This window comes from Lissotriton vulgaris, chromosome 1_2 (assembly GCF_964263255.1).
Source record: "Lissotriton vulgaris chromosome 1_2, aLisVul1.2, whole genome shotgun sequence".
Lineage (NCBI taxonomy): Eukaryota > Metazoa > Chordata > Amphibia > Caudata > Salamandridae > Lissotriton > Lissotriton vulgaris.
Genome location: NC_141686.1, coordinates 362343257 through 362369316, shown reverse-complemented (window position 1 = coordinate 362369316; position 26060 = coordinate 362343257). Strand labels below are relative to the sequence as shown.

The following is a 26060-nucleotide window of genomic DNA, read 5'->3' as shown; positions in this document are numbered from 1 at the left end:
TGCATGAAATCACGTAAGGGCAGCACTGAGCGGGGTTTAGATGTCTAGCAGGGTAACTCCTGATGTCCTCGCGGACAGCCTGACCTTGAGCAGGGTAGATCCTCTGCATCTCTTGAGATAATGTGTTGTCTTTTCTATTTTCTTCCCTTCACAGACACTTGAGGACGTGAACATCAGAATTCCAGAATGGAGAAAAGGCAGGTTCGAAGACGAAAAGGAGAAGTGCAGTGTTCACCTGAACCCGTAAGATCCACACTCCCTTCTTCTCCTATCCATAATGTGCCTTCTTCAAGATCCCAAACTGATGCTCAGAGAGACTGTGAGATGGAACCACTATCGGGGAACATGCCTAACATGATCCATTTATCCATGCTGGAGCAGTTAGAAGCCAAACTGGACAAATTGCAGAATACCCTAGAGGACGTGCCGTCAAGAGTCGCTGGGCTTATGGAGCAAATCTGGATAGCAAAGGGTCTAGATCACCTTGAAAATGGGGGTGTGTCTTTGGAGATGGCCGGTCCCGTGGTGGTTAGAGATTGTCCTCTCAGCAGGTCCCCTCCGATCAATCTTTCAGTCAGGGCCAAGGAGGTGAACACATGCCTTCAATCGACATCTCCACCTGGTCGTGATCCACAGCCGAATCAGTGTCTTCAACCTACGTCTCCTCATGGGCATGAACCACAGCAGAGCCAGTGCCCCCAACCTCTGTCTCCGGTTTCCCCTGGACCACGGCAGGACGGTACTGTCTCCAGGTACCCTCCTCCAGATGTTCAAGTCATCCCAGGTGAGCCAAGCCTTCGTCTTTCACCAGTGTTTGATGATGGGCAGGAACCACAGCTGGACCAGTGCATACAACTAGTTTTCCCAGTTGAACAGGAACAAGAGGAGCACGTGAAGAAGGAACCATTGTATGCAGATAGTTGGGGCGCACAACAGAACGTCTGCCTGCAGCCACTGCTTCATGAGGGACTTGAGCTACAGCAAATCCACTGCACACAACCAATGCTCCCAGATGGGGAGGGAACAAGTGAACTCCTAAAGCAAGAGTTGTTGTGGTTTGATGGTGAGGGTCAACGGCACAACGTCTGCAGACAACCAGCATTTCAAGAGGACCAGAGTCTGCAGCTCAACACATGCCTGCAGGTGCTCTCAGGTGCACATGAATCGCATCAGAACTGCAAGACCGAAAGAATGCACCTTGAGGCACTCAGTCTAGATCGCGGCTATAAGCTAGAACCACTGAGCTCTGAGGACTACGATCAGAACTACAAGCAAGAACCACTGCACCCTGAAAACCGAGATGAGAACTCTGACCTACAACCAACATGTGCTGATGCGCAGGGCCCATCTGGATCCTCATCCTTCCTGCCACAGAATGCTGCTCATACTGATGGAGCTATCGCTACAGACCCACTGGAGAGAGGAAATACAGACGCAGATGGATTGCTGCTCAAAGCCATCCCAGGTATTTGGTTCGTCCTGAATGAACATCCAGAATGGCGAGTAACTTGTACAGTTCTGAGGGACTGTAACATAAAATATCTCCAAAGTGGATCCTTCCAAATTTTTAGTAAGACCTGGACGGGGCCAAATCTGAGTTGTGTGGAGTGGTATCTTTGGGGGTGGGGCCTTGAGAACACCAGAAGCGGTCATGTACCTGGTATCTCCTTTATTTTTGCAAAGGAGTTTCGCCTTCCCGTACAGTGGTAGGCTAAGAATTGGGACTCTGCACATGAAAAATGACCTGAATTCTGGTCCGTGCATGAGTCGCCCCATTCTGGGCTCAGGACCTATGAGGAATTATGTGGCAGAATCTGTGATTTCAATCCTAGCTCCGCGATACTCACCATCCCCTTAGTGTGAGATGAAAGTGAGGTGTTATTCCCCGAGAGTAACAGTGCCCTTTTTTGTTGCTAGTGCAGACTAAAGCACTTTAGAGATGGGGCTGGGTCTATGTGATGTGTGAGGGCACAGAATATAAGAGGATTTCTGGGTCAGTCTGGGTCTGCCGCTTAGGAGGCGAGGAAGGCAGTGTGAAGAGGACAAGTGATCCCTTAGTCAGGTCTGTAGTGGTGGGATGGGTGGGGTAAGGTCTGCGGCACCCCAGAACATTTAATAAGAAGTGGTCTTTTTTCTGAAGTGTGTAGGTACATGTACATAGAACTGGGGGGCCTGCAGGTCAGAGAGGGCGGGCTGTATTATAACATACTACATCATGTAGAACAACTTACAAGGACAGGGGAGTTTCAAGATTAAGTGTTGTCTGTAGGGTTAGGTGCACAGTACAAGGTGGTCTGAATATCCAGCTGGGTTAGTTGTATTATAGTATAAAGGATGGGGTGATATATTTTCTTATGTTTATTTTATCTAATATGGGCCCCATTATAAGGCCTCAGTTGTGTCTCCATAATGTCTCCTTGTACATTTCCTCAATTTTTCCTCCCTCTAAGTCAGCAATATCAGCATTTAAAGAAACTCTGCTGGAGGGTGGGTGAAGTAAATGGTGATTGCTCTGAGATACGTGGAATTAATGTGGAGATTTGGCATCTGATTCCCTCAGTAATTCCAGAGTACTATGAATGCATAAGATTATTGGCTCTGTGATCATGTCTGTGCGAACAATAGCTTTACAATATCATATGTATCTTTTGAAGCCCAATTCATCTTTCTTCCTTCTTTATATAGCTATTGTGTCTCAGCCCCTCTTTAGACATTTCACTGCACATTACTAGCACCAAATCATGCAAATTTCCGCCTCTCGGCACAAAATGGTGCCATGCAGTGTGTTGCGATAAGCTGAAAGCATAGCCCTGACAGCATCTTCCACTTTGATACCGGCCATGAAAAAACCCTGATTGACCAATCTGTTCATCCTCTCTGCTTGGCCATTACTCTGTGGGTGATGACGACTAACACATTTATCTTGAATCAAGTTCCATCCAAATACTGCTTCATCTCCCTCAAGACAAATTGTACACCATTATCCGAAACAAACCAATTCACAAAGAAAACCCTCTCTTACACGTACAAACCGTACTTGCAACCAATTTGACATGTACTCCACAAGCACAATTGCAAATTTCTGATGCACAGGAAGCATCTGAAACAGACCTAAAAATCATTACATTCATTGCCCCACAGGAAAACCCACTTCTGTCATAAGCAGAACTCTGTATATCATCCTTTTATCATTTTGCAAACAACTGGTAACTCTCTCTAATGAGTTTTTCCACATCCCTGTCCATGGCAGGCTACCAGTATTGCATTGTCAGTTGTTTGTTGCTAGATATCACACCTAAATGTCCTTCATGGCTCCCCTCTGACAGAATGAACTTGGCCATCGGTCTGTAGTTCACACAACAAATCGTTTTTCTTTTGGCCATTCTTTCCTCATGAAATGAATCACTTTCAGTAAAATAGAATCTTCATCCAATGTCTTTCTCTACTTTTGCACACACACACACACACAGACACACTCTTTACTCGGCCAACAAATACTTGCTGCCGTACATTCCACATCTTCACAGTCATTCTTTTTGTTCTTATGTTCCACATCTTACTGCCCTGAGGGCAGTCTGGGCAAGCAATCAGTATTTTTGTTCCTATCTCCTGCTGTGTGTTCGCCCTCCAAATGATGTTTCAAAAGTTTTAAACTTAACCTCACCAACCTGGCAGTAGACTGCTGGTGTTCACATTAATACCATTCAAAAGAGGTTGATCATCAGTTCATATTCTGAACTTGGTCCCACACAAGGATGACTGAAACTCAGTTGCCCACGTGCAGTCCGACATCCCACGCTCAATGGTCGAGTGTTTACGTTCATGTGGTCGCAGTGTGTGTGATGCCATTGCACATTCCTCATTTCCTTTACCTTGAGTCACTACAGCGCCATTTCCAATGCTACAAGTATCATCAGTGATAGAGCACTCATTGCCTGGCAGATATGGACTCAGAAGTGCTGCATTGAGCAGTTTTACCCTAATCTCTGCAAATGCAACGTCCTGTCTCCAACCCCAGACAAATCAAAAATTCTTTTTGAAAAGGTTGTGAAATGGTTCTGCAATCACCGCAACATTTTCAGTACATTTTGAATAAAATTCATACATTCCTGTGAGGAGGACCCCGAGATTAGGGCCCTGAACCCCTGTTACCTGTGCTGGAAACTGGAGATACCACGGAAAACCAGGAGGTGGCAAGGGTTAACCTGTTGCTCCCGACCTCCTCCTTGTAGGAAGAAGGAGGTGGCTTTACGGAGAAGGACCAATCAGGAAGGCCAACAAGAAAAGAAAAGGCGGAGACAGAAGACGCGGAGAGACCCAATCAGGAAGGCTGACAGGAAAAGAAGAGACGGAAGACGCGGAGAGACCCAATCAGGAAGGCCGACAAGAAAAGAAAAGGCGGAGACGGAAGACGCGGAGAGACCCACTCATGAAGGCTGACAGGAAAAGAAAAGGCGGAGACGGAAGACACGGAGAGACCCAATCAGGAAGGCCGACAAGAAAAGAAAAGGCGGAGACGGAAGACGCGGAGAGACCCACTCATGAAGGCTGACAGGAAAAGAAAAGGCGGAGACGGAAGACGTGGAGAGACCCAATCAGGAAGGCCGACAAGAAAAGAAAAGGTGGAGACCGAAGACGCGGAGAGACCCAATCAGGAAGGCTGACCGGAAAAGAAAAGGCGTGGACGGAAGACGCGGAGTGACCCGATGAGAAGGAGGCCGGAGTGTGCATCGAGTTGTAGCAGCAGGATGCCAGAGGAGAGAAGAGGGAAGAGACGTTGAGAAAACGGGACAACGACGGCAATGATAACCTGGACGAAGGAGAGGAGTGGAGCTAGGATTGGTGGATGCCCACCTCCCCCAGGAGGTGCACAAATGCCGGCGCAGCTCAGGAGAGCTGCAGCTAGGACGGTGAGTGAACCGGGCCAAGTGAGGGCACCAAGCTAGAAGGGGAGAGCATATTGAGGTACAGGGAGGAAGTCAAGGGGTGGTTGTACTGCCCCAAAGTAAGCCACATATTGTCTTTTCTTTCATGAGGATATTTCCTTGGTTTCTGCCTTTATTTTTCTTTCACCATTTACTGATTCTTGGGCTAATACTCCTCTCTGATGATTCTCTTCCTATGACTCCTGAGTGACTCAGCTTGAATTACCTACACTGAAAGGGGGGTAAAGGGACCGTTAAGCCCTGGGCCACATTAAATAGAGGTTAACCCCCTCTTCATGCACAACGTGGTGTGGTGACAGACACTATCCCATCTCCTGACCTAGAACTTTTCAGAGCACCCGAGTTTCACCGTCCTGTTTTGTTCTTTTCCTTTGAAGCTGTCAGGGCCTGCTCCGCAGAATCCGATTGATGAACAAAGGGGTCCACCTCCTGATGTTACCAACACCCTGAATGTGTACACAGGGGGTTCGAACCATCAGGCGAGGGATAAATAATGAAAAGAGACCGGGGACGGGAAGGGGTCAGCAGGGACAAGGGATCTGAAACGACAGAGCATACGTTTATAACACCAATCAAATATCAAGGCTACTCTCAGTAATACTCTCTCAAACTCTGAATACCTTGCAGGGCTGTGCACTTTCCTCCAACAAGTCTAAATGAGAGATCAGTTCAACTTCCTGAAAGGAAACACAATGGTTATCATAACATATAACACACAGGTGTAAGATCTAGCAGCAGTGTACCCTTTGTAATACACACCGTGTTATGCGGAGAAAGAACCTTTGTAATAGACCCCCCCCGGGTAAAAATGACTTGTTCCTCTAAATTAGTCTTTGAGATAATGCACAAGTCTATCATCCGGATTTATTCTAAAAGAGTTTGTGGTATAATCCCCCACGTTGTCACTCCATTAAGCACAGTACTGTCCCTTGAATTCGCATATGATATCTTTAAGCCCAAAAGATGCGATACGTTGGTGTACACTTATGTAGTAACAAGAGTCTTTTAAACCATATAACGGCAGTGTGTGGTTGCGACCACCACCACGCTCCGCTATTAGAATCTGATTCAGATCAAACAAAAACAACTAGCCAGCAGTAGGTAGTGGAATACCACTCTACTCCGGACATTGCAGGACAAGAAATGATCCTTCCACGGTAACTTGCAGCAGCCGCCGCCAAGCTCCGGGAACAGAAAACCCAGTAGAGCCGGGTTTGGAAATGGCACACACAAGACGGTGCTTTCCTTAGCCAAGGAAACAAAGTAGCAATTCTCACAATGCTGGCAAGCGCCCGTGAACAGGGCTCCCAGCTGATACAATGTTACAATGCCGGCAAGCGCCCGCACAGGGCTCCCAGCTGATACAATGTTACAAAGCCAGCAAGCGCCCGGACAGGGCTCCCAGCTGATACAATGTTGCAAAGCCGGCAAGCGCCCGGACAGGGCTCCCAGCTGATACAATGTTGCAATACCTCAATGCCGGGAAATCTTGATCAGCGCTCTCACTTCACAAAACTCTGAAGCAGCTCGATAGACGCTGTCTTCTCCCAGGAACTCGAAAACACAAAGAAAGGACACAAAATTACGAGCAACTCTCTTCCTGGAAACACCTCCCTTATACTTCCTCCCTACAAGGATCATGGTAGATGTAGTTCCCTAAAGATTGGGTAGGCGCGGTGCTGCAGGAACCTGACAGAAGCCATCTGGGAGTCGAACAGTCGAAGAGGATTTCAGGAATCACCAGGATACAGGAACACACACCAGAAGAGACTCTCCGACCACCCACCAGGACAGCAGCTCAAGAACATTTGATTTTGTCTACAAGCTACAAAAAAAACTGAACAATTGATAAACAACTAAAGCCTCCGAGCTTTTATTTCTGCCCATCCCTCCCACAATTCACTTAAACTCAAGTTGTTGGTCACAGTGTTTTGGAGCAGGTATTTCTGTGACTGTCAACAGGCCTGGCCATAGTAAAATCCCTTTAGTTGGAACCACATGCCCAACATTTTCAACCAATCATACATTTATCACTTTTTTTTAACTCAATCCTCTTTTCAGAATGGCTCTCTAGATATTCTAAGTGTACGCATATGCGTATCTTAATCTTTGCCGATAATCAAAGCATTGTTTTGGAAAACCAAAACTTCAGAGAGACCATTCCCCTCCTCTGCCATCCTCCTTTGGAATATGGCTGCTGCAGGGGCGAGACTAGATGGCATTGTGTGAAACTGATCTACTCCATCAGGAGCCACAAATGTCCTCATATGTCTTGACTCCTTCCTCAATAGCCCTTGATGATACCCTGAGGCCATATCCAATTTTGAGAAGAGTTTTGCTCCATCAAGTGTTGTCATTCCATCTGTTATGGGTAAAGGATAATGTGGGGAAGCTCTCTTTTTGTGTGGTGACCCGCACACTTTTCCCCCAGTGCTGATGGTTTTGACTCTGAAAGTCCACCGAGACCTGCTAACCAAACCCCAGTGCCAGTGCTCACTCCCAAAAATGGTTACATGTGAATTGGTAACCCCAGTTGCCAAGGACTTTAACCCGCTTATAAGTCACTGGTATGAGTTACCTGTGGAACACAGGGGAGTTCGATCATTAGGGCCAGAAGCTCTGTGTGTGCCACCCTGAGTGATGTTAGCCGGTCTGCCATTACAGACTGCGGAAGCAGTGCAAACCTCTCAGACTCGACTTTGTTTTCATGGCATCTTTCTTTCTCTGGCTCTGTTGGTCTTGTCTGCTGTCTGCCTCTATCATTTCCACTAACTTTTCATCTCTATCTTTCCATACTTTGTCTCTGCCTCTCTCTGTGCCCCAGAATCTCTGTCTTTTTTACTGCGCCTGTGTATGCCTCTTTTCTGCTTTTCCACTCTCTCTCTTCCACTGATGGTGTCTGCCTCTTTCAATGCCCCAGTCTTTGCCTCTCTCTCTATCTTTCATTTATGGCCGTGGCGCGGCCTGCCAGAACCAAAAACAAACCATAGAAATATTTCCTTGCAGTTAAACAGCACATTTCATTTCATAAAGTCTTTATTTCGATTTACGTATCATAAAAGACGTACATTTTAAAAAGAAAAGGGAAACATAAATATTCAAGATTTCATATCAGTAACAATAAGCTCAGGAGGAGATTTGGTCGATAAGTTAGTCCATCCAATACGAATAAGTTAATTTAAAACCCAGTTTAAAAAACATAGCTATACAGTGCATAAAACAAAGAATCCAGGGCAAGAAGACATTTAGCATCACAGAATAAGTTGATAACTGTATCAAAAATGTATAAATGTTTACTGAAAAAGACAGATTCTTATTTATGGCTTAATTTGCGTGCACGAATTACCCACATCCAATGTAAAAATTTGGCAACAGAAATAGCTATAGGTTCTGAGCAATTAGTTTTCAAGATCCTTAGTGCCTCAGAGCCTGTGGTGATGCCTAACTGCAAACAAATAGGCTTCAACAATGTATGCCTAGGATGCTTATACTCTGGGCAAACAAACAGGATATGTGCTGTGCTTTCCGGCTGGAAAGGACAGAATGGGCAACTTGGGTTGGTATTGGCATGCCATTTAGCTGTAAAGGAATTTACAGGAAGCGTACCCACCCTGAATTGGTGGTACCGTTTCCTGTCCCCAGGAAGCGTAATAAAATCCCAGTAGTCCTCATAGGCAGCCTCGTGTTTTAACTCCAAGTATTCCCTAGAGAGTGAGGGCTAGTACAAATCCTAAACCTTCTCGAAGAAACCATTGACCAGTATAACTCTCTTAAAAACCTTCCCACCCGGTTAATATACAGAGAAAAGAGTGTTGGTGCCAATACACACCCTTGGTGTACCCCCTGGAAATAGGAAACCTGTCTGTTACTTTTCCTTGCTGACCCCAACGAACTTGGGCAAAATTTGCCTCGTGCAATTTGAATAAAAAAGCCAATACAGCATGCAGCATGCCCTGTCCTGCGAAGCCACTCCACATCTTGGCGCGCAGCACTAAGTCAAAAGCCGACTTAAGGTCGACAAATGCCCGCAAAGAGGGTGCCTCCCTTAAGTTAAACCACCCGCCAATAGATTAAAACAAATCTAAAAACTTGATCTATAGTGCTCGTATGAGAGCGTAACCCCGCCTGGAGAGGCGTAGCCTGCCAGAACCAAAAACAAACCATATAAATATTTCCTTGCAGTTAAACAGCACTCCGATGCAACAACTTCACGTCGCACAAACGAAAACATGCTGGCGTTAGTTCCACCAAACGAGAAGAATATCCTCGTGTCAAAATCCTGGCCTATTTTTAATTCTTGGTCTGTCGATTTGGCACTTTATTTTGAAAAAAAATAGGAAAGTAGCAATTTAGTGCAAATGCAATAAAAGCAGGGGATGCAAAGTCTGATTTGCTGCCTGAAAAAGAATTCTTTTTAATACCCCAAACAGCTGTGTGAAAGCTTTTCCTGTTGAGCGAGGAGAAAATAAAATGTTAAGATCAATTTTTTTAAGTAGCTTTTTTAGTCTATGGTGACCAGCATTAGTAAAGCCTATTGGACCAAACAGCGAGGCCTATTGTCTGTGCCAACGCTTGTTTTAATTGGGCTCTGGACCTGCTGATCCCCACAGATTCAGGCGGGGAGTGCGCGCTGAGCGGCGTGGTGGATCCTCCTGCAGCAAAAGTACTATGTTATTGGACAATTTCTTTCCCAAGAGGGGTCCCCCACAGACCCCTTCATCAGTATCAGTCCCATGGGGTCAGGATACCTCTATCCTGACCCCTCATATCCTATTTACACTTTATTGCCCCACCTCGAAATCCATGTCCCAATTCACAAAATGGCGGCTGCAACTTTTCTCACGGTTTCCAGCCAGACAATCACAGCATTGTTGCTGGTCGCGCGTGGATCCGCTCCCAAGATATACATAAATCTTTTTTCTTAAAGAACTCCAAAACTACTGAACAGATTTTCAACAAATTACAAAGAGCTCTTTCTGGACCAAGATCTAGATTTTTGCCAAATGTGGTGTAATTCTGTTCAGCGGTTTGGGCTGTAGTCCTGTCGAAAATCCTATGGGAATTTGCATGGAGAAAATGTGTTTTGGGACTTTCCCCAACTCACCTTTTTCTTGGTCCCTGCTTGACGAATCTCCCCGAACCTATCTCTCTCTTTCTCTCTGTCTTAGTTAGGTGTTGAAATAAGGTAAAAAGGAACGGAAAACAAACCTGAAGTTCGCCAGTTATAATTTACTGAGCTAACCATGACATGTGCCCCCACCATGCACTGCTTATACCGTCACATATTACGTCAATCATGATATGTTAAATTACATCATTGTTGAGATCACTTTTGACCTCTCAAACAGCATTACTGATGACATCACTGATGACATCATAGTCATATGCAGCATAAGGTGACTAAATGTACATGTGGAAGTCAATAGCATGAAAATAGCCTAAGCCCAGGAGACACGTGTAAATGTGCATTTTAAAAACTATACTGTGCATGCTTTTCAAATCACTAAAGTTCAGATGGAAGAATTACTCCTTGTTGAAAAAGGTAACGCCCATTCAAAATAAAATCTGTGAAAAAGGCCAAAGTAGCTGTTGACAATTCATTAACAACCTGGATTTCTGGCCCAAGTTAAGTAGTTGTGATACAGTGGTCCAGAGACATTTTATAAGCTGTACATATTTATTTCCAGAACTTAACTAAAGAATTTCAGGCATTACAGATTATTGAATAATATTATAACATGTAGGGGTGTCCCACTTAGAGGTGTTTTATCTTATTCTAGTGCTGTATGCATGACTCTAGGGTTGCAGCTGTGATGCCCACCTCCAGAACGTGTGCAGTGTATTTGACTAATCTTCTTAGCGTTGAGCCCATGGAGCCCTACAGAAGCAAACGTATACTTGTCAACCTCTGGACTTAAAATTCGGATCCATCCGAAGTCTTTAAGTTGATAATAGAAAATTGTCAAGCATGTTGAATTACTTAATGTCAACACACTCAATGGTACGGTGTCATAATGTCTGTATGGTGTCATCAGTGATGTCATCAATATTTTCAGATGTGATGTAATATATGAGGTCATAAGCAGTGCATGGCGGGGGCTCAAGTTCTAGTTAGGGTTATAGTTGATAAATATTAGTGTTTGTTTTGGTTATTTAACATTAGTTTATGTAGCATTTCAACACCTAACTATAATGTTACTTTTAACCTTAAGTCAAACGGGACTTAAGTTATTAGTGATACAAAAACACTCTTCCTATGGAAACTCTGACCTAACTATAACTACTGCCACTGCGCTGTGTGTGTGCAGACTCGTAACTCGTATTTCCTCAACTCCCCACAAAAGAGGTCCAAGCCAGTACTCCTGGACGCCTAATTTGTGTTCAGCAAGTGTCGTAGTGAAGAGTTGTGGCTTAACAACAAGCTTTGTCTACCTCAAATGAACTGCCCTAATCTCCATAGATCTACATCTATTGGTCCCCGATAGACAATCAATACTCATTGCCTACTCCTTTTCACATCATCAATCACAATCATTTTTAGGATGCATTTGTTTTGTGCACCATACTGAAAACAGGTTCATTATAATCCTCTTTGTTCATTCATTGAGTGTTTAGAGCTTTACATTCATTTTCATGGTATTCGGCATCAGCTTTGGTTCTGTCATTAGTTAACATAGAAATGGGACGTAAACTCGACCTGTCACAAATGTATAATTAAATTATTGTTTCTATAGCATCCAGCAATTTGTTTCTACTATGTAAATGCATGTGGGTTCATCAGATGATGTCATTCTTTTTTGGTGGATCATAATGAGTCCAAGCAATAGCGCCTGGCCCTTAGCAGCTTAGCAAACTAGAGGGGAGCGGGTGAAATGAGAACTATGGCAGCAAGAATCACAATGTATTATCGATGCTCTGTTCCATTGCAGAAGAGTAGAACCCTATCTATGAATCTATGAATATATCGCTTGGGACTCGACAGTGAGGGTATAATTATACAATGCAAGTCATTGCGGTAATACCAGAGCGAGAACCCCAGTGCGCACATGATTTCCTACAATCACATATTGGCCACGTGTACACATCATTCATACTGGATCAGATCCTCTGATATATTCAGTTTCACCGACCCAGTGGCCTCTATTCCCAAAAGCAGGCATTGCTCAATTAATCCGGAGTTTGTACAGTGCAGCTCTTCACCCCTGAGGGTCTTAAGGCGCTGAGCGGAGTGGGGGAGGGGCTTCTGATCCCTCTGGGCATGGAGGTTCCGTTGAAAAGCCGGGTCCTGAAGTCCTTCCTGAATTGGAGCAGCGACAGGGATTGTCTGAGGTGAAGGGGCTGGATGTTCCATCTCTGGGCAGCGAGGTAGGAGACGGCTCTTCCTCTGACTTTGGTCTTGTGGGACGGTGGCCAGGGCAGGTTGGGCGGGGTGAAGTCGTCTGGCGGGTACGTGTAATGTTAGACTGTGGTTCAGGTATGCTGGTCCTATCCCTTGGAGAGCTTTGTAGGCATGTGTAAGGAGCTTGAAGGGGATTCTCTTGATGATTGGTAGCTAGTGGCGTTTTCTGAGGTGCTGTGTTATGTGGCTGCAGCAGGGGATGTCTAGGACCAGTCTGGCTGTGGCGTTTTGGACGTTCTGTAGTTTCGTGAGCTGTTTCTAGGTGACGCATACGTAGAGTGCATTACCGTAGTCAAGTCTGCTGGTGATGAGTGTGTGTGTGACCGTCTTTCTAGGTTCTATGGGGATCCAGCTGAATGTCTTTTGAAGCAGGATGAGGCTACAGCGTTGTTTTGGTGTTTCTTTGTGAGCGAGGAATCAAGTATGATGCCGAGGTTGTGTGCATAGTCTGTAGGGGTGGGAGGGGTTCCTAGTGCGACGGACCATCAAGAGTGGCCCCAGGCTGAGGGGCGGGTCACAGGATGAGTACTTCGGTCTTGTCTGAGTTGAGCTTGAGGCAGCTGTCTTTCATCCAGGTAGCAACGCCCTTCGTTCCGCTATGAAAGTTGAATCAGGTGGCTGTAGATTCGTTGGTGAGGGAGAGGATCCGCTGGATTGGTTGTTGGCTTAGAGACGATGCTGAGTCTGTGGTTTCTGACGATGGCCGTGAGGGGGGCCATGTAGACGTTGAAGAGGGTGGGGCTCAGGGAGGTGCCCTGGGCCATTCCACGGCTGATCTTTGTAGGTTCTGAGAGGAACAGGATAGTCTGACACTGCGTTCGGCCGGTCAGGAAGGAGTGGATCCAGTCCAGTGCCTTGTCGTTGATACTGGACTGTTCCCATTGGGCGCAGGGTCAAGACTAATTTGCATATGGCTGGGTCCAAACTGAAATGGCATGGTGAGCAAAAAACTGTATTTAGGCCCAGATCTCTGAACTGGGGTGAATGTATGACTTTGTTCTGGATTCTATCCATCAATTGTTCTTTTTGCATTTGTCACCCTGATTGGGATGGGTATGCCCAGACGTGGGTCCCGTGCTCTCCATGCCACAGGAGTCAAGCTATACTGGCTGATGAGGGGTGAAACCTCAAAACCAGTCCTAGGATGCTTGTTTCCAGTCCAGGGAGGACCTGGCCTGGCAGTTCGGGCTGGACTGTTCCCATTGAGCGCAGGGTCAAGGCTGATATGCATATGGCTGGGTCCAAACTGGAATCGCATGGTGAGCAAAAAAACGATGGATTTAGGCCCAGATCTCTGAACTGGAGTGAATGTATGACATTGTTCTGCATTCTGTCCATCAATTGTTCTTTCTGCATTTGTCATGGATACCAGCGTCCTGAAATCTTGTGATTAGGTGCGGTGGGAGATGTTGTCAAAGGTGGCCGAGAGGTCCAGTAGGATGAGGGTGGCGGTTTCGGCCCTGTAGAGGAGGAAGCGGATGTTGTCGATGGCGGCGAGGAGTCCGGTCTCGGTGCTATAATTGCTTTGGAAGCCGGATTGGGAGTTGTTCAGGACATAGTTCGCTTCAATGAACTTGGAGAGTTGGGCATTGATGGCCTTTTCGATGACCTTGGCAAGGGGCGGGACTAGGGAGATAGGTCTGAGGTACTCGAGGTCTGTCGGGTCGGCAGACTGCTTCTTCAGCAGGGGTTGATCTTGGCGTGTTTTCAAGCGGCAGGGAAGGTGGCAGTTTTGATGGAGCAGCTGATGATGCTGCGGCTGCTCAATGTAAGATGTGGTACGGGAAAGGATCCGGTGGTGCTCTGCAGTGGATGCTCTTTATGGTCTTGAGTGTGTCATCTGTGGTGAGTGGAGTCCAGTTGAGCATGATATGTTGGTGTAAGGCCTTGTTGTGTGCGGTGGTGGCAGGTGTTTTAGCAGGGTCTTGGGTGTCAAAGCTGTTGTAGATCTGCCTGATCTTGTGGTGGAACAATGTGCTGAGTTTGTTGCAAGGTCTTAGGGAGGGTGAGACATCTGTGGTCTCGCTGTTGGGCCTAGCAAACTCCTTGAGAATGGCAAAGACTTCTGTGCTGTTGTGTGCGTAGGTGTTGATTCTGTCTTTGATGGCCGTTTTTTTGTGGTTTTAAGGAGAAGGTGGTGTGTGTTGACAGCGGTTTTGAAGGTTGCTTGGGTTTCTGGGATTTTGTTGTTCCTCTATCTCTTCTTGAGTTGTCTGCTGGTACGTTTGGACTTGTGGAGGGCTGAAGTGAACCAGATGGCTTTCTTGAAGTTATGCCTGCCTGGTGTCTTCTTGAGGGGTGCTGGGGTGTCGGCTCAGTTGGAGATCCTTTGGTGACGGTTGTGTGCTGCAGTGTTGGCATCTGCTGGTGGTGTGATCATGCTGAGAAAGTTGACGAGAAGTTCTTCGGTGGCCTTGTTCCAGCTATAACAGATGGGGCAGAGTGGTGGAGGATGGTGGTGAACGGTGGGAATGGCTACGTGCGCACAGTGCAGGTTGGTCCAGAGGAGTTCGGTGGTGTGGCTGTAGGTGATGTTCCCGCTGACGGAGAAGACGAGGACTAGCGTGTGTCTGGTTGTATGGGTCGATGTGGTGACTAGCTGCTTGAGTCCGATGCTTTCGAGGTTCTCCAGTCAGGAGTCGGTGTTTTGGTCACTGGGGTTGTCCAAGTGGAAGTTGAGGTCTCCGAGTAGGATGTAATCGGTGGATGCTAGAGCCTGGGGTGGGATGAGGTCTTCGATGGCATCACTAAAGGGTGGGGGCTGGGGGTCTTGTAGACTAGGACGCCACAGAGTGTGGTGTTGGGGTTGCTTTGGATCTGGAAGGGGAGGTGTTCCATGCTAGTCGTTGAGTCATTCAAGTAAGTGGTCAGTTGGTGGGTGTTCTTGCAGATGATGGCTTTGCCTTCTCCTGGTTGGTCGACGCTGTATTTGCGGGTGATTTTGTAGCCGCAGGGGATCGCGGTGGTTTCACTGATTTTAAGTCTAACTTCTTGCGCCTTCTTGGTGGGCATTATCAATCTAGTATGATTGTGAGGTAGACGCCCCTTACACTGAAAAATGTAAAGAAATTCTTTATTTTTAATCTTGCAAGGAAATGGTGGCTTTTTTAGCCATCGCTGCCAGAAACCTTCATTTTCGTCGGGCAACATCGGCCTTGGCCTCTTTTTCGAGGAAATTGGGAAAACCAGCACCACCCGAACTTTTGAACATATATTACGCCAAGTGCCACAGTGTGGCTACTTACGGAGCAGGCGTATGGGGATATGGACACATAGATCAATTACAAGTAACGGAGAATGGCTTTATTAAATATGTTCTAGCCCTCCCTCAAAGTTCCCCGATACTTGCTTCGCATTGTGAGCTCGGTATGGAATATATTGCCGACACTATTCGCTCCCAACCCATCTTACTGTGGCACCGAATATGGACCAACCCTGAATGCCATCTAACTCGTTCTCTTATCACAGACTGCTTAGCTTTGTCCAACTGGCATAAAATCCCATGGTTGACCTATGTACGGAACTTTTTTAATGACCTTGACCGCAAGTCTTATTTTGAAGATCCTGCTACGATCGAAGATATCTCCAGGAAACACCTACATTCATTATGCTTGGGACACCTGAGAGAGCTTCGAAACCAAGCTGAGATCTTAAAACCCTCTAATGAAAAAATCTGTGCATTACAATCTCTCAAAGGCATGCAACCATATCTGTCTTACTTTTTATCCAACCACGAGAAATTCTTATTAACAAGATTTCGTTTTAATACTTTCTTTCGCTTAGTTTCCTTTCCGGAAACTCAAAACTGGTGCCGTAACCTGATGAGCTGTCCATGCGATGGAACTTCTTCACAGACAACGATTCACGTCATTTTATTCTGCAAATACTACAAACTTCCACGTAAAACATGGATTATTCCACTTCTTCAATCTAGTGGTCACAGACAGTGTTATTCTGCGTTTCTTTTTTTGCAGTCTTTGAGCACACCACACGCAGCTAAATTTATAGTGACTTTTCTTAAAGCAGTCATCACATTACGCCAAAAATGTTTAAATTAACCAGAAACAGTTAAATTGTAAATTTATCTTTAGTGTGTTCTTTTTAATCTTGTTTTATTTTAAACTTATGTTTGTGATGAAAAGTTTTTCTCTATGTACTTTTTATGATTGTACAATTTATAATCGAATAAAAGTTATTGAAGTGAACATGTGTTCCAGAGAGGGTCAGTAGTGGGAAAGTGTGCAGATTCGACATCAGTAAGCATCCTATGTGCCCGTCTAATTCCTCATCTTTATTCAGGCCCTTGACTTCCTCGGTACCCAACTCTGTATTATATCTTAAATCCATTCTTTTCTATTTCTTCTCTTGATCACCTCCTCTGATATAAGGCCAAAGAAACCGAGCGAGTCTACAATGATATCATGGCATTTTACAAAATCTCCAGACATTGGTGAATTTAAGTCTGCCTGCCTGTTTGATGCCTCTCATGTGCTCCATCACTTGCCAATGGGGAAAATCAAGTTGGCCACATATTTTTTTCTGTGTGTACATCCTTTCACATATATACACATAAATCTGTGCTACAGGTTATGAATTGATTGCTTTTCCTTACCTTTTAGGTTAGATGGCCCCTTTCTCTCTTTGGACTATCTATATAGCTATGGTCTTGTTTGTCCTTTAAGGATAGGGATTTACGATACTTGATGGAGGGATGTGAGGTAATATTGTGTCCAATCACCTGATCAGCTTTTAATATTTTCCAATGTTTAGAATTTTGTCATGCTGCTGTGTATCTCGTATTGTTTGTAGTGATTAACCTTACCGTAATATCAGATCTCTCCTTTGGTGTCTCTGATTTGAAAGTAGTTTATTCATGTTCTGGGTTCTCGTTTTGGCTGCTGGCCGCTTACTTTTTTCTTCCTTCTTATACACTTCTTGGCTATCACAGTTTCTACGGGTCCGTAGCATTTCACGCTAGGGGATACTTTCTATCAGTTTCTGTGGATGCACGCTATTCACAACGCCCTGCTTTTTCCTTCCGATGTAGGCCTTTGACCATATGTGCTGCTCTAGCTCAGTATGGATAGCCAGGTCATTTATAGATTTATTTCTGATCTAATGAGTGAATTTTAGGTTGAGATCAGTTTTTGTCTATCTCTGGATTAATCTTTTAGACATTTCCCTACTTCCGTCCCACAGCAGGGAAAGGTCATCTGTATCCCTGATCCAAATCAGCGTGTGGTTTGTCAAGTTTTCATTTTGTGATATCCAGACCACCTGCTATGTGCTAGTAGCGAAGTAGCTCATTTCATATATTGTCCTATTTTTTACAGTAACATTTCTGCTGTGAGCTTTTGCACATATTTGCATGCACGGCAATGTTGGATTTTTTCTCTGAGACTACTTTGTTTGCACATCTAGCTTCGCACAACATTATCACGATGCCTCGAACACTAAGTATAAGGCCTCTTGCCGCACTATGGACAAATGTCGTATCTTCATCCACAGGGTGTCAGGGCTATCTACATATCTAGAACATATACTAATCTATACGTACATCACAAAGATGGTTTCTATTATAAATAATGAGCATCCCAATAGATTAGTAGAGGTGGCGCTACAGCTGACACCCAGGGTCCGTGCAGGCTGAAACTTCACCATGCAGCGGGTTGGCATCTCCGTGAGGGGGAGTTCAGTTTGTAATCAATACGGGGCCTACATTCTTTCCTGTCAGGTAATGTGGTGGGATCGTCCCTTAGGGGGGATTCTTGACTTCACACCCACATACACTTTAGGTACACGCAGAGTAGGGAGTGCATAGTAGCATTACGCCTGATTACTGCCTTGCTTATATGCCTGCATATATATATTGTTTTAGCACCATGATAGAACTATATCCACTATTTACGTATTTGTAATCCCTTTCAGCTGCTTCAGTCTACTGATTATTGCAGCTTATGTATTCTATACAAGAATAACGTTGGTTCAATAAATCTATTGAAAACGTCCCTCTGGGTATTCTCTGTATATTTCTCTGAGAGCAAGTAAGCTTGAGTGACTGAGCGAAAGGTTCTGTTCTGTTTCCACGATCCCTGAGGGGTCAGGGTTGTCACGTTCAGAGGTTCCCAGAAACCATTCGCTTCCTGGTAAGGTTAGGGAGTCTTATGGTGGCACTGTGAGCTAGCTGGTCTCTAGGCCAACTCATCCTGCGGAGGTGCCCGGAGCCAGCGAAGGCACCTCATCCAAAGTTTATATTGACCAACAAACGCACAGGTCCTACGGATTAGTGGGAACTACACAACACACCAGTTCCTTCCACCAGACCACAAATACATTTGCAGAGCTGGGAGAACATGCGCCCATTGCTGTCCCTGAGATTTATACATTTGCATAGCTGGGAGAGTAGGTGCCCATTAATTATGAAAATATTGTTATTTAGGCAAAAGTCATGGTCCTAGGCATCCATGTATATTCATATGGAGATATTGGTCTATTGCAAAAAGCATGTTCGTAGGCTCTTAGACCTTGCGTGTGTTGTGTGCATAATTAGCAAGATCACATCCTAGGTAATTGTCAAATATGATTGTCTCCTGTGTATATCTTTTGTAGAAAATTCTCTCTATCTATACAATATGATGGGAGGCTCTCCACAAAATCAGCAATAAATGGTTTTAGTTTATTGCTGTGTTTTCCAGTGAGCTATTGTTGGAGGGCCCTATACGCCCCCCTTGTTCTTGCATACATTTGTTAGAAGGTAAAAGCTTGGTACAGTAGAGGGTAGTGTTTTACACAAATGAAAATGTTGCCATTCCCTTTTCACAACAATCCGAATTTAATAATTATTGAAAAGCCTTTTGTTCATAATTGCAAACAATCATTAAAACCACATTCTTGCCCCTTATCGGATGACATTGGTACTAATGTCGTCATTACGTAATGTGTTAATGGCCTCCCTTTGTCCGTTACTCAAATTGGATCTGATTCTTCCCTTCTTGCGTTGACTGGTGAACAATTTATTTGAACAAGTCTTTGGCGACCAAGTCACTAAAGACATCCAGATTATCATGAGGCAAGGAGGAGTTATATGTAGCTTGGTTTTTGAAGCGAGTTAGGCTTCCCTGATCTATCTGTGCCTCATTTCCAAGTAACGCTTCCCGCTATTTCGTAGCACATATATTTCCATTATCCAGACCAATCAATCAATCAATCAAAGCATTTTTATAGCGTGCTACTCACCCGGAGGGTCTCATGGCGCTTGGGGGAGGGGGGTCGCTACTGTTCAAACAGCCAGGTCTTGAGTTGCTTCCTGAAGGAGAGGTGGTCTTGGGTCAGGCGGAGGTGTATGGGTAGGGAGTTCCACGTCTTGACAGCCAGGTAGGAGAAGGATCTTCCTCCCGTTGTGGCTCTTCGGATGCGGGGAACGGGGCGGCGAGGGCGTGGTTGGTCGATCGTAGCTGGCGCGTGGGAGTGTAGAAGGTCAGATGGTCGTTGAGGTATCTGGGGCCTTGGTTGTGGAGAGCTTTGTGTGCGTGGGTGAGGAGTCGGAACGTGATTCTCTTGCTGACGGGGAGCCAGTGCAGTTCTCTCAGGTGTCTGGCGATGTGACTGTGTCGGGGGATGTCTAGGATGAGTCGTGCTGAGGCGTTCTGGATGCGTTGGAGTCTTTTCTGAAGTTTGGCTGTGGTTCCGGCGTAGAGGGAGTTGCCGTAGTCCAGTCGGCTGGTGACGAGGGCCTGGGTGACCGTCTTCCTGGTTTCGGTGGGGATCCACTGGAAGATCTTGCGCAGCATGTGTAGGATGTTGAAGCATGACGAGGAGACGGCGTTGACTTGTCTGGTCATTGAGAGGGAGGAGTCCAGGATGAAGCCAATGTCATGAAGTATCAGCGTCTCTTGAACACAAGTCATGTTTTCTCAATTGGGCTCCCCTATTCTCTAGTTCATTGGCTTGGGTCTGATTTTATGTTGATATCTTAGAAACGGAAATATGTCAATTCTACATGAACTGTAATCTAAGTCCCTTCTGGGGCAGAAATATAAGCCAAGGTTCTGGATATTTAGTTCATCCACTGTCAGTTAATGTTGTGATGAGTTATTAATGGAGAATTAATTCATTTCTCTTCCTATGGAGTGATTTATCTTTTCCATTTGCTCTTTCCTGTCTTTCTCTTCCTCTGTGCCTCTTGCTTTTGTTTTTCCTTCTTTATAATTTTCCATTGTCCGTCCTTGTCTCAGTAAACCCTACTCAGCGAAAAAAGTGGCAAGTAGGTTTTTTTCCTAGGTAGTTGCTATCAGAGTCGTATGAGTCACCTTCTGAGCTTGATTCCTCTGTCAGAAGTTCATGTCGTCTTTGTGTCAATCAAATTTTGACTGCTCTCCTTACTTATTCGTATCATCTTACAAAGTTTTAGACTCTTCCAGGACAGTAGTCTTGCTTTTCCCTTTAAAATGTCCTCTTTTGTACCCTTTACCTCTTTCTTATCTCTTGTTCATCATTCTCGTTGTCCTTAAGTTCAGCTCTTATTTTCAAGTGCAACAAATGTGAGGTTGGAGAAGTCCATCGGACTGCAGACTTAGAACTGTAACAAAAAAAACAAGTTAGCAGGCCTTCTCCATCTATGAACTCATGATCTGGAACAACATCCCTGTATCCATCAGGACCGCCCGACATTGCTCCCGTTTAAGAAAGAGTTGAGGACTTCCTTCTTTAAAAATAATATATGCTCATCTTTGGCCCTAGCTTTAGGCTAGGTTTGTATAGAAATAACATATAGATCCATACATAAAGAAGCTGGCCTAGCCTGCACTAATGTTTGAATACTTTTGAAAAAACTCTTGTGAAAATGTTCATGGGAGAGTTGAGAATGGTTATCTCACCAGAGCACCCCTGGCATCCAGTTAAGATTTTAATGTTTCTTATCAAGAGGAACAAGTCCACCTGTTAAGCCACTACATCACTGCAAGCCTTATCTACCTAGTAGCAGTCATTTCCTCAAACAGTTCGAAAACGACACGCCCCATCAGTAGATGAACAGTTCCTGCAAGTTTACAAAGACAAAGTTAAATATGCATCCAGTGTTAAACATGCACTCACGCTCTAAATTATCAGAATTGAAAAGGTATGAAAAATAAGAACGTTTTTTTGAACAGGCACAATTTGGCATATGGTTTTCTACTTGTGTGGAGACTAGGGGTGGGCGGAATTTGCGTAGTCGTGTTACGCAAAGCTCAGCGTAAAAAATTTCTGTGAGCACGTAGAATTCTGCAAACACGCGGAGTTGCTTCTTCCGCCCATTCACAATGCTTTTTTCCTGTTCGCGAACGCTGTTTGCGTGCTCGAGGGTAAATATCTCGCGAACACACATTTTGAAAGCGGGAACAAGTAGAAAATTCTACGAAGCCGCGGATCGCAGAGGTTTTGGCAATTCCACTTTCTCCGCAGAACGTGAAAATACCCAAATTCCACAAATTCCGCAAGTGGAACTGAATTTACCGCCCAGGCCTAGCGGAGACACCACATAGAAATACCACAGGCTGAGTCCACGTGTGATAAAGATGCAACCATGGCTTTTCTACCCAACATACCTCTAGTAGATATTTGTAAAGCAGAAACGTGGTTCTGTGCATCCTTTCATAAAATATTTCTCTGGTGACATCAACATATTCGGTCGTTGAGGTATGTGGGTCCGATGTTGTTGAGGGATTTGTAGGCGCGGGTGAGGAGTTTGAAGGTGATCCTCTTCTCGACGGGGAGCAAGTGGATGCTTCGTAGGTGTTGGGTCATATGTTTGTGGCGTGGTGTCCCTAGAATGAGCCTGGCTGCGGCGTTCTGGACCTTACCGATTCTTTTAAGTTATGGAACAACCTGTGATGTGCCACCGCTTGCTGCAAATGGAAAATGTTACTCACTTGCAAATACTATCAGCTTGTCATGTTGCAGGCTCACATGCATCACCCACTTGCTGTATGGCTGGAAAGTATATAGGTTGCTCAGATTAAGCAGTTTATTTTTTTTATTTTACACATATAAGCAGTTGTACTCCGATGGAGAAAACAACACAATGATTTAAGTTGGAGTCTGTGCACTGATGCATTATACCTTTCTGCTATGGGATTACGAGTCGTTCTCCAGATCAAAACTCAATCTTAAATTAATGTATTTTTAGTAGTCAGAACCCAACCCATGAGAGGTCACCACATGTGAACTGTAGAACTACAAGCAGCAAATGATTGTTTACAGGTAGTAACATTTTCCTTCCTTCCTAGATATTACTGTCCACCTTTCTCATATTATAACCGTGCATTTCTTTCAAGAAATATTTCCCATGTATAATTTTCAGTGTCCTTTTCATTCTGCAGCACAGCAGTCGACGACAGAAAGTATGAATGGGAAAGAGAAACGTAAAGCTTCTGGAGGACGGAAGAATTTTGCTTATAAAATGAATGAAGGAAAACACCAAGGAATACAGAGGACGGAGAATTTTAACAATAAAACACCACTTGCAAGGCAGAAAAGAATAAGCACCAGCCTAAGAGCTTATGCCTGTGCTGAGTGTAAGAAGACATTTACTGGAAAGACGCATCTTTTACTGCACAAACAAACACACACAGATCGGTATTCCTACACTGAGCATGAAATGAGGTTTGCTGATAAGGCAACACATGAAAAAACTCACAAAGGAGAGCGGCCCTTTCACTGCAATATCTGTGAGAAAAGTTTTACTCAGAAGGGAAATCTTCTAAAACATCAAAGCGTACACACAGGAGAGAAGCCTCATCACTGCACTGTGTGTTCCAAACCCTTTTCTCAGAAGGCAAACCTTGTACTGCATCAAAGAACTCACTCAGGAGAGAGGCCTTATCACTGCACTGTGTGTTCCAAACCCTTTTCTCAGAAGGTACACCTTGTATTGCATCAAAGAACTCACACAGGAGAGAGGCCTTATCACTGCACTGTGTGTTCCAAACCCTTTTCTCAGAAGACCAACCTTGTACTGCATCAAAGAACTCACACAGGCGAGAGGCCTTATCACTGCACTGTGTGTTCCAAACCCTTTTCTCAGAAGACCAACCTTGTACTGCATCAAAGAACTCACACAGGCGAGAGGCCTTATCACTGCACTGTGTGTTCCAAACCCTTTTCTCAGAAGACCAACCTTGTACTGCATCAAAGAACTCACACAGGCGAGAGGCCTTATCACTGCACTGTGTGTTCCAAGGGCTTTACTCTTAAGGCAGCCCTTGTACACCATCAAAGTATATACACAGGAGAGAGGCCTTATCACTGCACTGTGTGTTCCAAGAGGTTTTCTCGGAAGGCGAGCCTTGTACGGCATCAAAGCGTACACACAAGACAGGCGCTTTATCAATGCACTGTGTGTAGCAAGAGCTTTGATCTTAAGGCAAGCCTTGTACGCCATCAAAGAGCACACAGGCGACGGCCATGACGCCGTACAGATTATGGAAATTGCTGTAAACAAAAGGTGGTGCTCAGCAACCTCAAGTAACACATACAAGATGGAAGCCTTCTCGAAGCACTGCCAAAAAACCTTCATTTAAAAAAGAAATGTGATCTTTTAAATCATCTAAGAATCTACAGCTGAAGTTAGACCTCCCATGACATCAAACAATCCTTCCGGGCTGAGATCCTCCCTTTCCTCTGAAGTCAGAGGAGCTTTGAGTTAAAGGACAAACTCTAACGTTCGCAGCGTCTCCAAACAGAATGTAGGTTATTCAACGTCACTTATGTCACTTCACCAAGCAACAAACTTCACAGAGGCTGATTCACTGCGAATTAAAACTGTCCGACTCCCATGAAATGTGTGCAGTGTTGAGGACATGTTACCAAGTGTGGATCATAAACTATCCTGATAGACATAACTTCTGGGATTCAACAAAAAATGATTGAAAGACCTGAGCACATGGGAAAAAGAAACTAGGAGAAGAAATAGGAATCAATAACCACTTGAGGACAAAAAGTATAAACTCCTTTCATTACTAAAGCAGGAATTTCTACTCCCTGTCAGTATCTTCAGACCGGCTGTGTAAATATTCTGTACAACCCGTCCAGGCTGAGAGATCAAAAGCGGATTCATGGCTGTCCAGATTCGAACAACTTACAACAAAGGTGGCACCAACCATATCATTCTGCAGTTTCAACTGCCGAGACCGTTACACAATTCACAATGTTTTGAGATGGTTTATTCAAAAGAAAAAAAAAAGACAGCATACATCTTACACAGTAAAGCCAATTCCATCTCCAACAGACAGTAAAAAACCCCACTGTTAGGGTAGGACTATTTATGCAAGCCACCGAAGCTGGAAAGCAGCACCCCGTTACATGGGAGAGCCAAAGCTGGCAATTTAAAACAGTAGGTTCAGCCATTTGCTCCAAACCCTATGGCTCCTCGTGGGACAACCATGTTCCTCCTGGGCCACGCACCCATCCACTCCCTGGTGCCACTTTTGCAGGATAGGGGGGTTGGGCTGGGCCCAGGCCGCAGCAACATCTCATTTAGCCACAGCGACTGCCGTTCCCAGAAAATGTTTGTCCGCTCTAGAGCCGTCCAAACCTTCAAATACACCCAGGAGAAGACATAGGGGATCGTGTGGAACCTGGCGACCCAAGGTCTGTGTGAGCTCAGATTCCACCTCGGACAAAAAGGGGTAAAGGCCTGGGCAAATCAAAACACGTGGTAGAAGTCGGCTGGAGTTTGGTCGCTATTTAGTTGAGAATTAAATACCCAAAAACTAACGTTCACATACATTACAAAACAAAGCAGATTGTCTGATAAAGACACTGTAAGGAGTATTTCATCTCATTCTGTGATGTGTTTTGTGGAGTCAGTTGTGTCCTGTTCTAGTGTGAGGGGTGAGATTGACAACTAGACAAAGGACACTGTTGTAGTGAGCTGTTTGCCAAGAATGACTTATTTTATGCAATAAAACTTTGCTAATAAACCAATCTGCCTGCCTGTTCCATGTGGTGATGAGACGGGAGATACTTCAAACTCATCAGTGCGTTCAGAGTGTCTGTTTTCTATCTTTGTGATTATTCTGTCCCGGAAGAGGGTGGGGAGGAACTTTTGCCCCCCGCAGCCCTCCCACCACCAGCCCCTCAGATGTGAGGCATTTCAGTGTGTAGTTTGCTCTATCACTGTGTTAATTAGAGTAGTGCAAGCGTTACAAGTACAATTTGCACTGTTGATGGTGGCATGTATGTGTGTGCAATGATGAGACGCCCTGGGGGCAAAGTAAATGATGGGACTAGGAATGGGGGGCCTCAGCTAAAGCTGTGATACTGGATTATTGTCAAGAGCAAGCCAGCGGGTCACAAGATTGTTACAGCTGCATTGGCACATTTACGGCATATCAGCCAGACATAAAACTTTATTCGGCTTACACAGGCTCTAAAAGTACAAGTTACAAGCATATTAGACTCAAATTTCATTTAATAAAAGACATAAATAAACACATTCAGGATCTCAACAAATATAAACATGGAATAAAATGTTGATAACTTAAATCCCACGACCAAGACCAAACCCAACCCATTAGCAGTATCTTTTCCTAATGAAACTGATCACAGCAAAGCAAGTCTCAGGTACGTTGAGGTGTTGCAGAAATGTAAACCCTCCCTGAAAAGAATTAAAACTATGAGGAAATAAACAAACACGTTCTCACTGATTTATAAAGTGCTCAGAAAAGCAGAAAGGG

At 44.8% G+C, this 26060-nt stretch overlaps 1 protein-coding gene across 1 annotated transcript; it reads left to right on the top strand.

Annotated features, from left to right (window-relative positions):
• The first annotated feature begins 154 nt into the window (after window positions 1-154).
• LOC147736871 (uncharacterized) lies at window positions 155-24269 on the top strand. Its single transcript, XM_086953544.1, has 2 exons — window positions 155-1465; window positions 22704-24269. The coding sequence occupies exons 1-2, from the start codon at window positions 187-189 to the stop codon at window positions 23789-23791; spliced, it is 2367 nt and encodes a 788-aa protein (XP_086809670.1). The 5' UTR covers window positions 155-186; the 3' UTR covers window positions 23792-24269.
• The last annotated feature ends 1791 nt before the right edge of the window (window positions 24270-26060 follow it).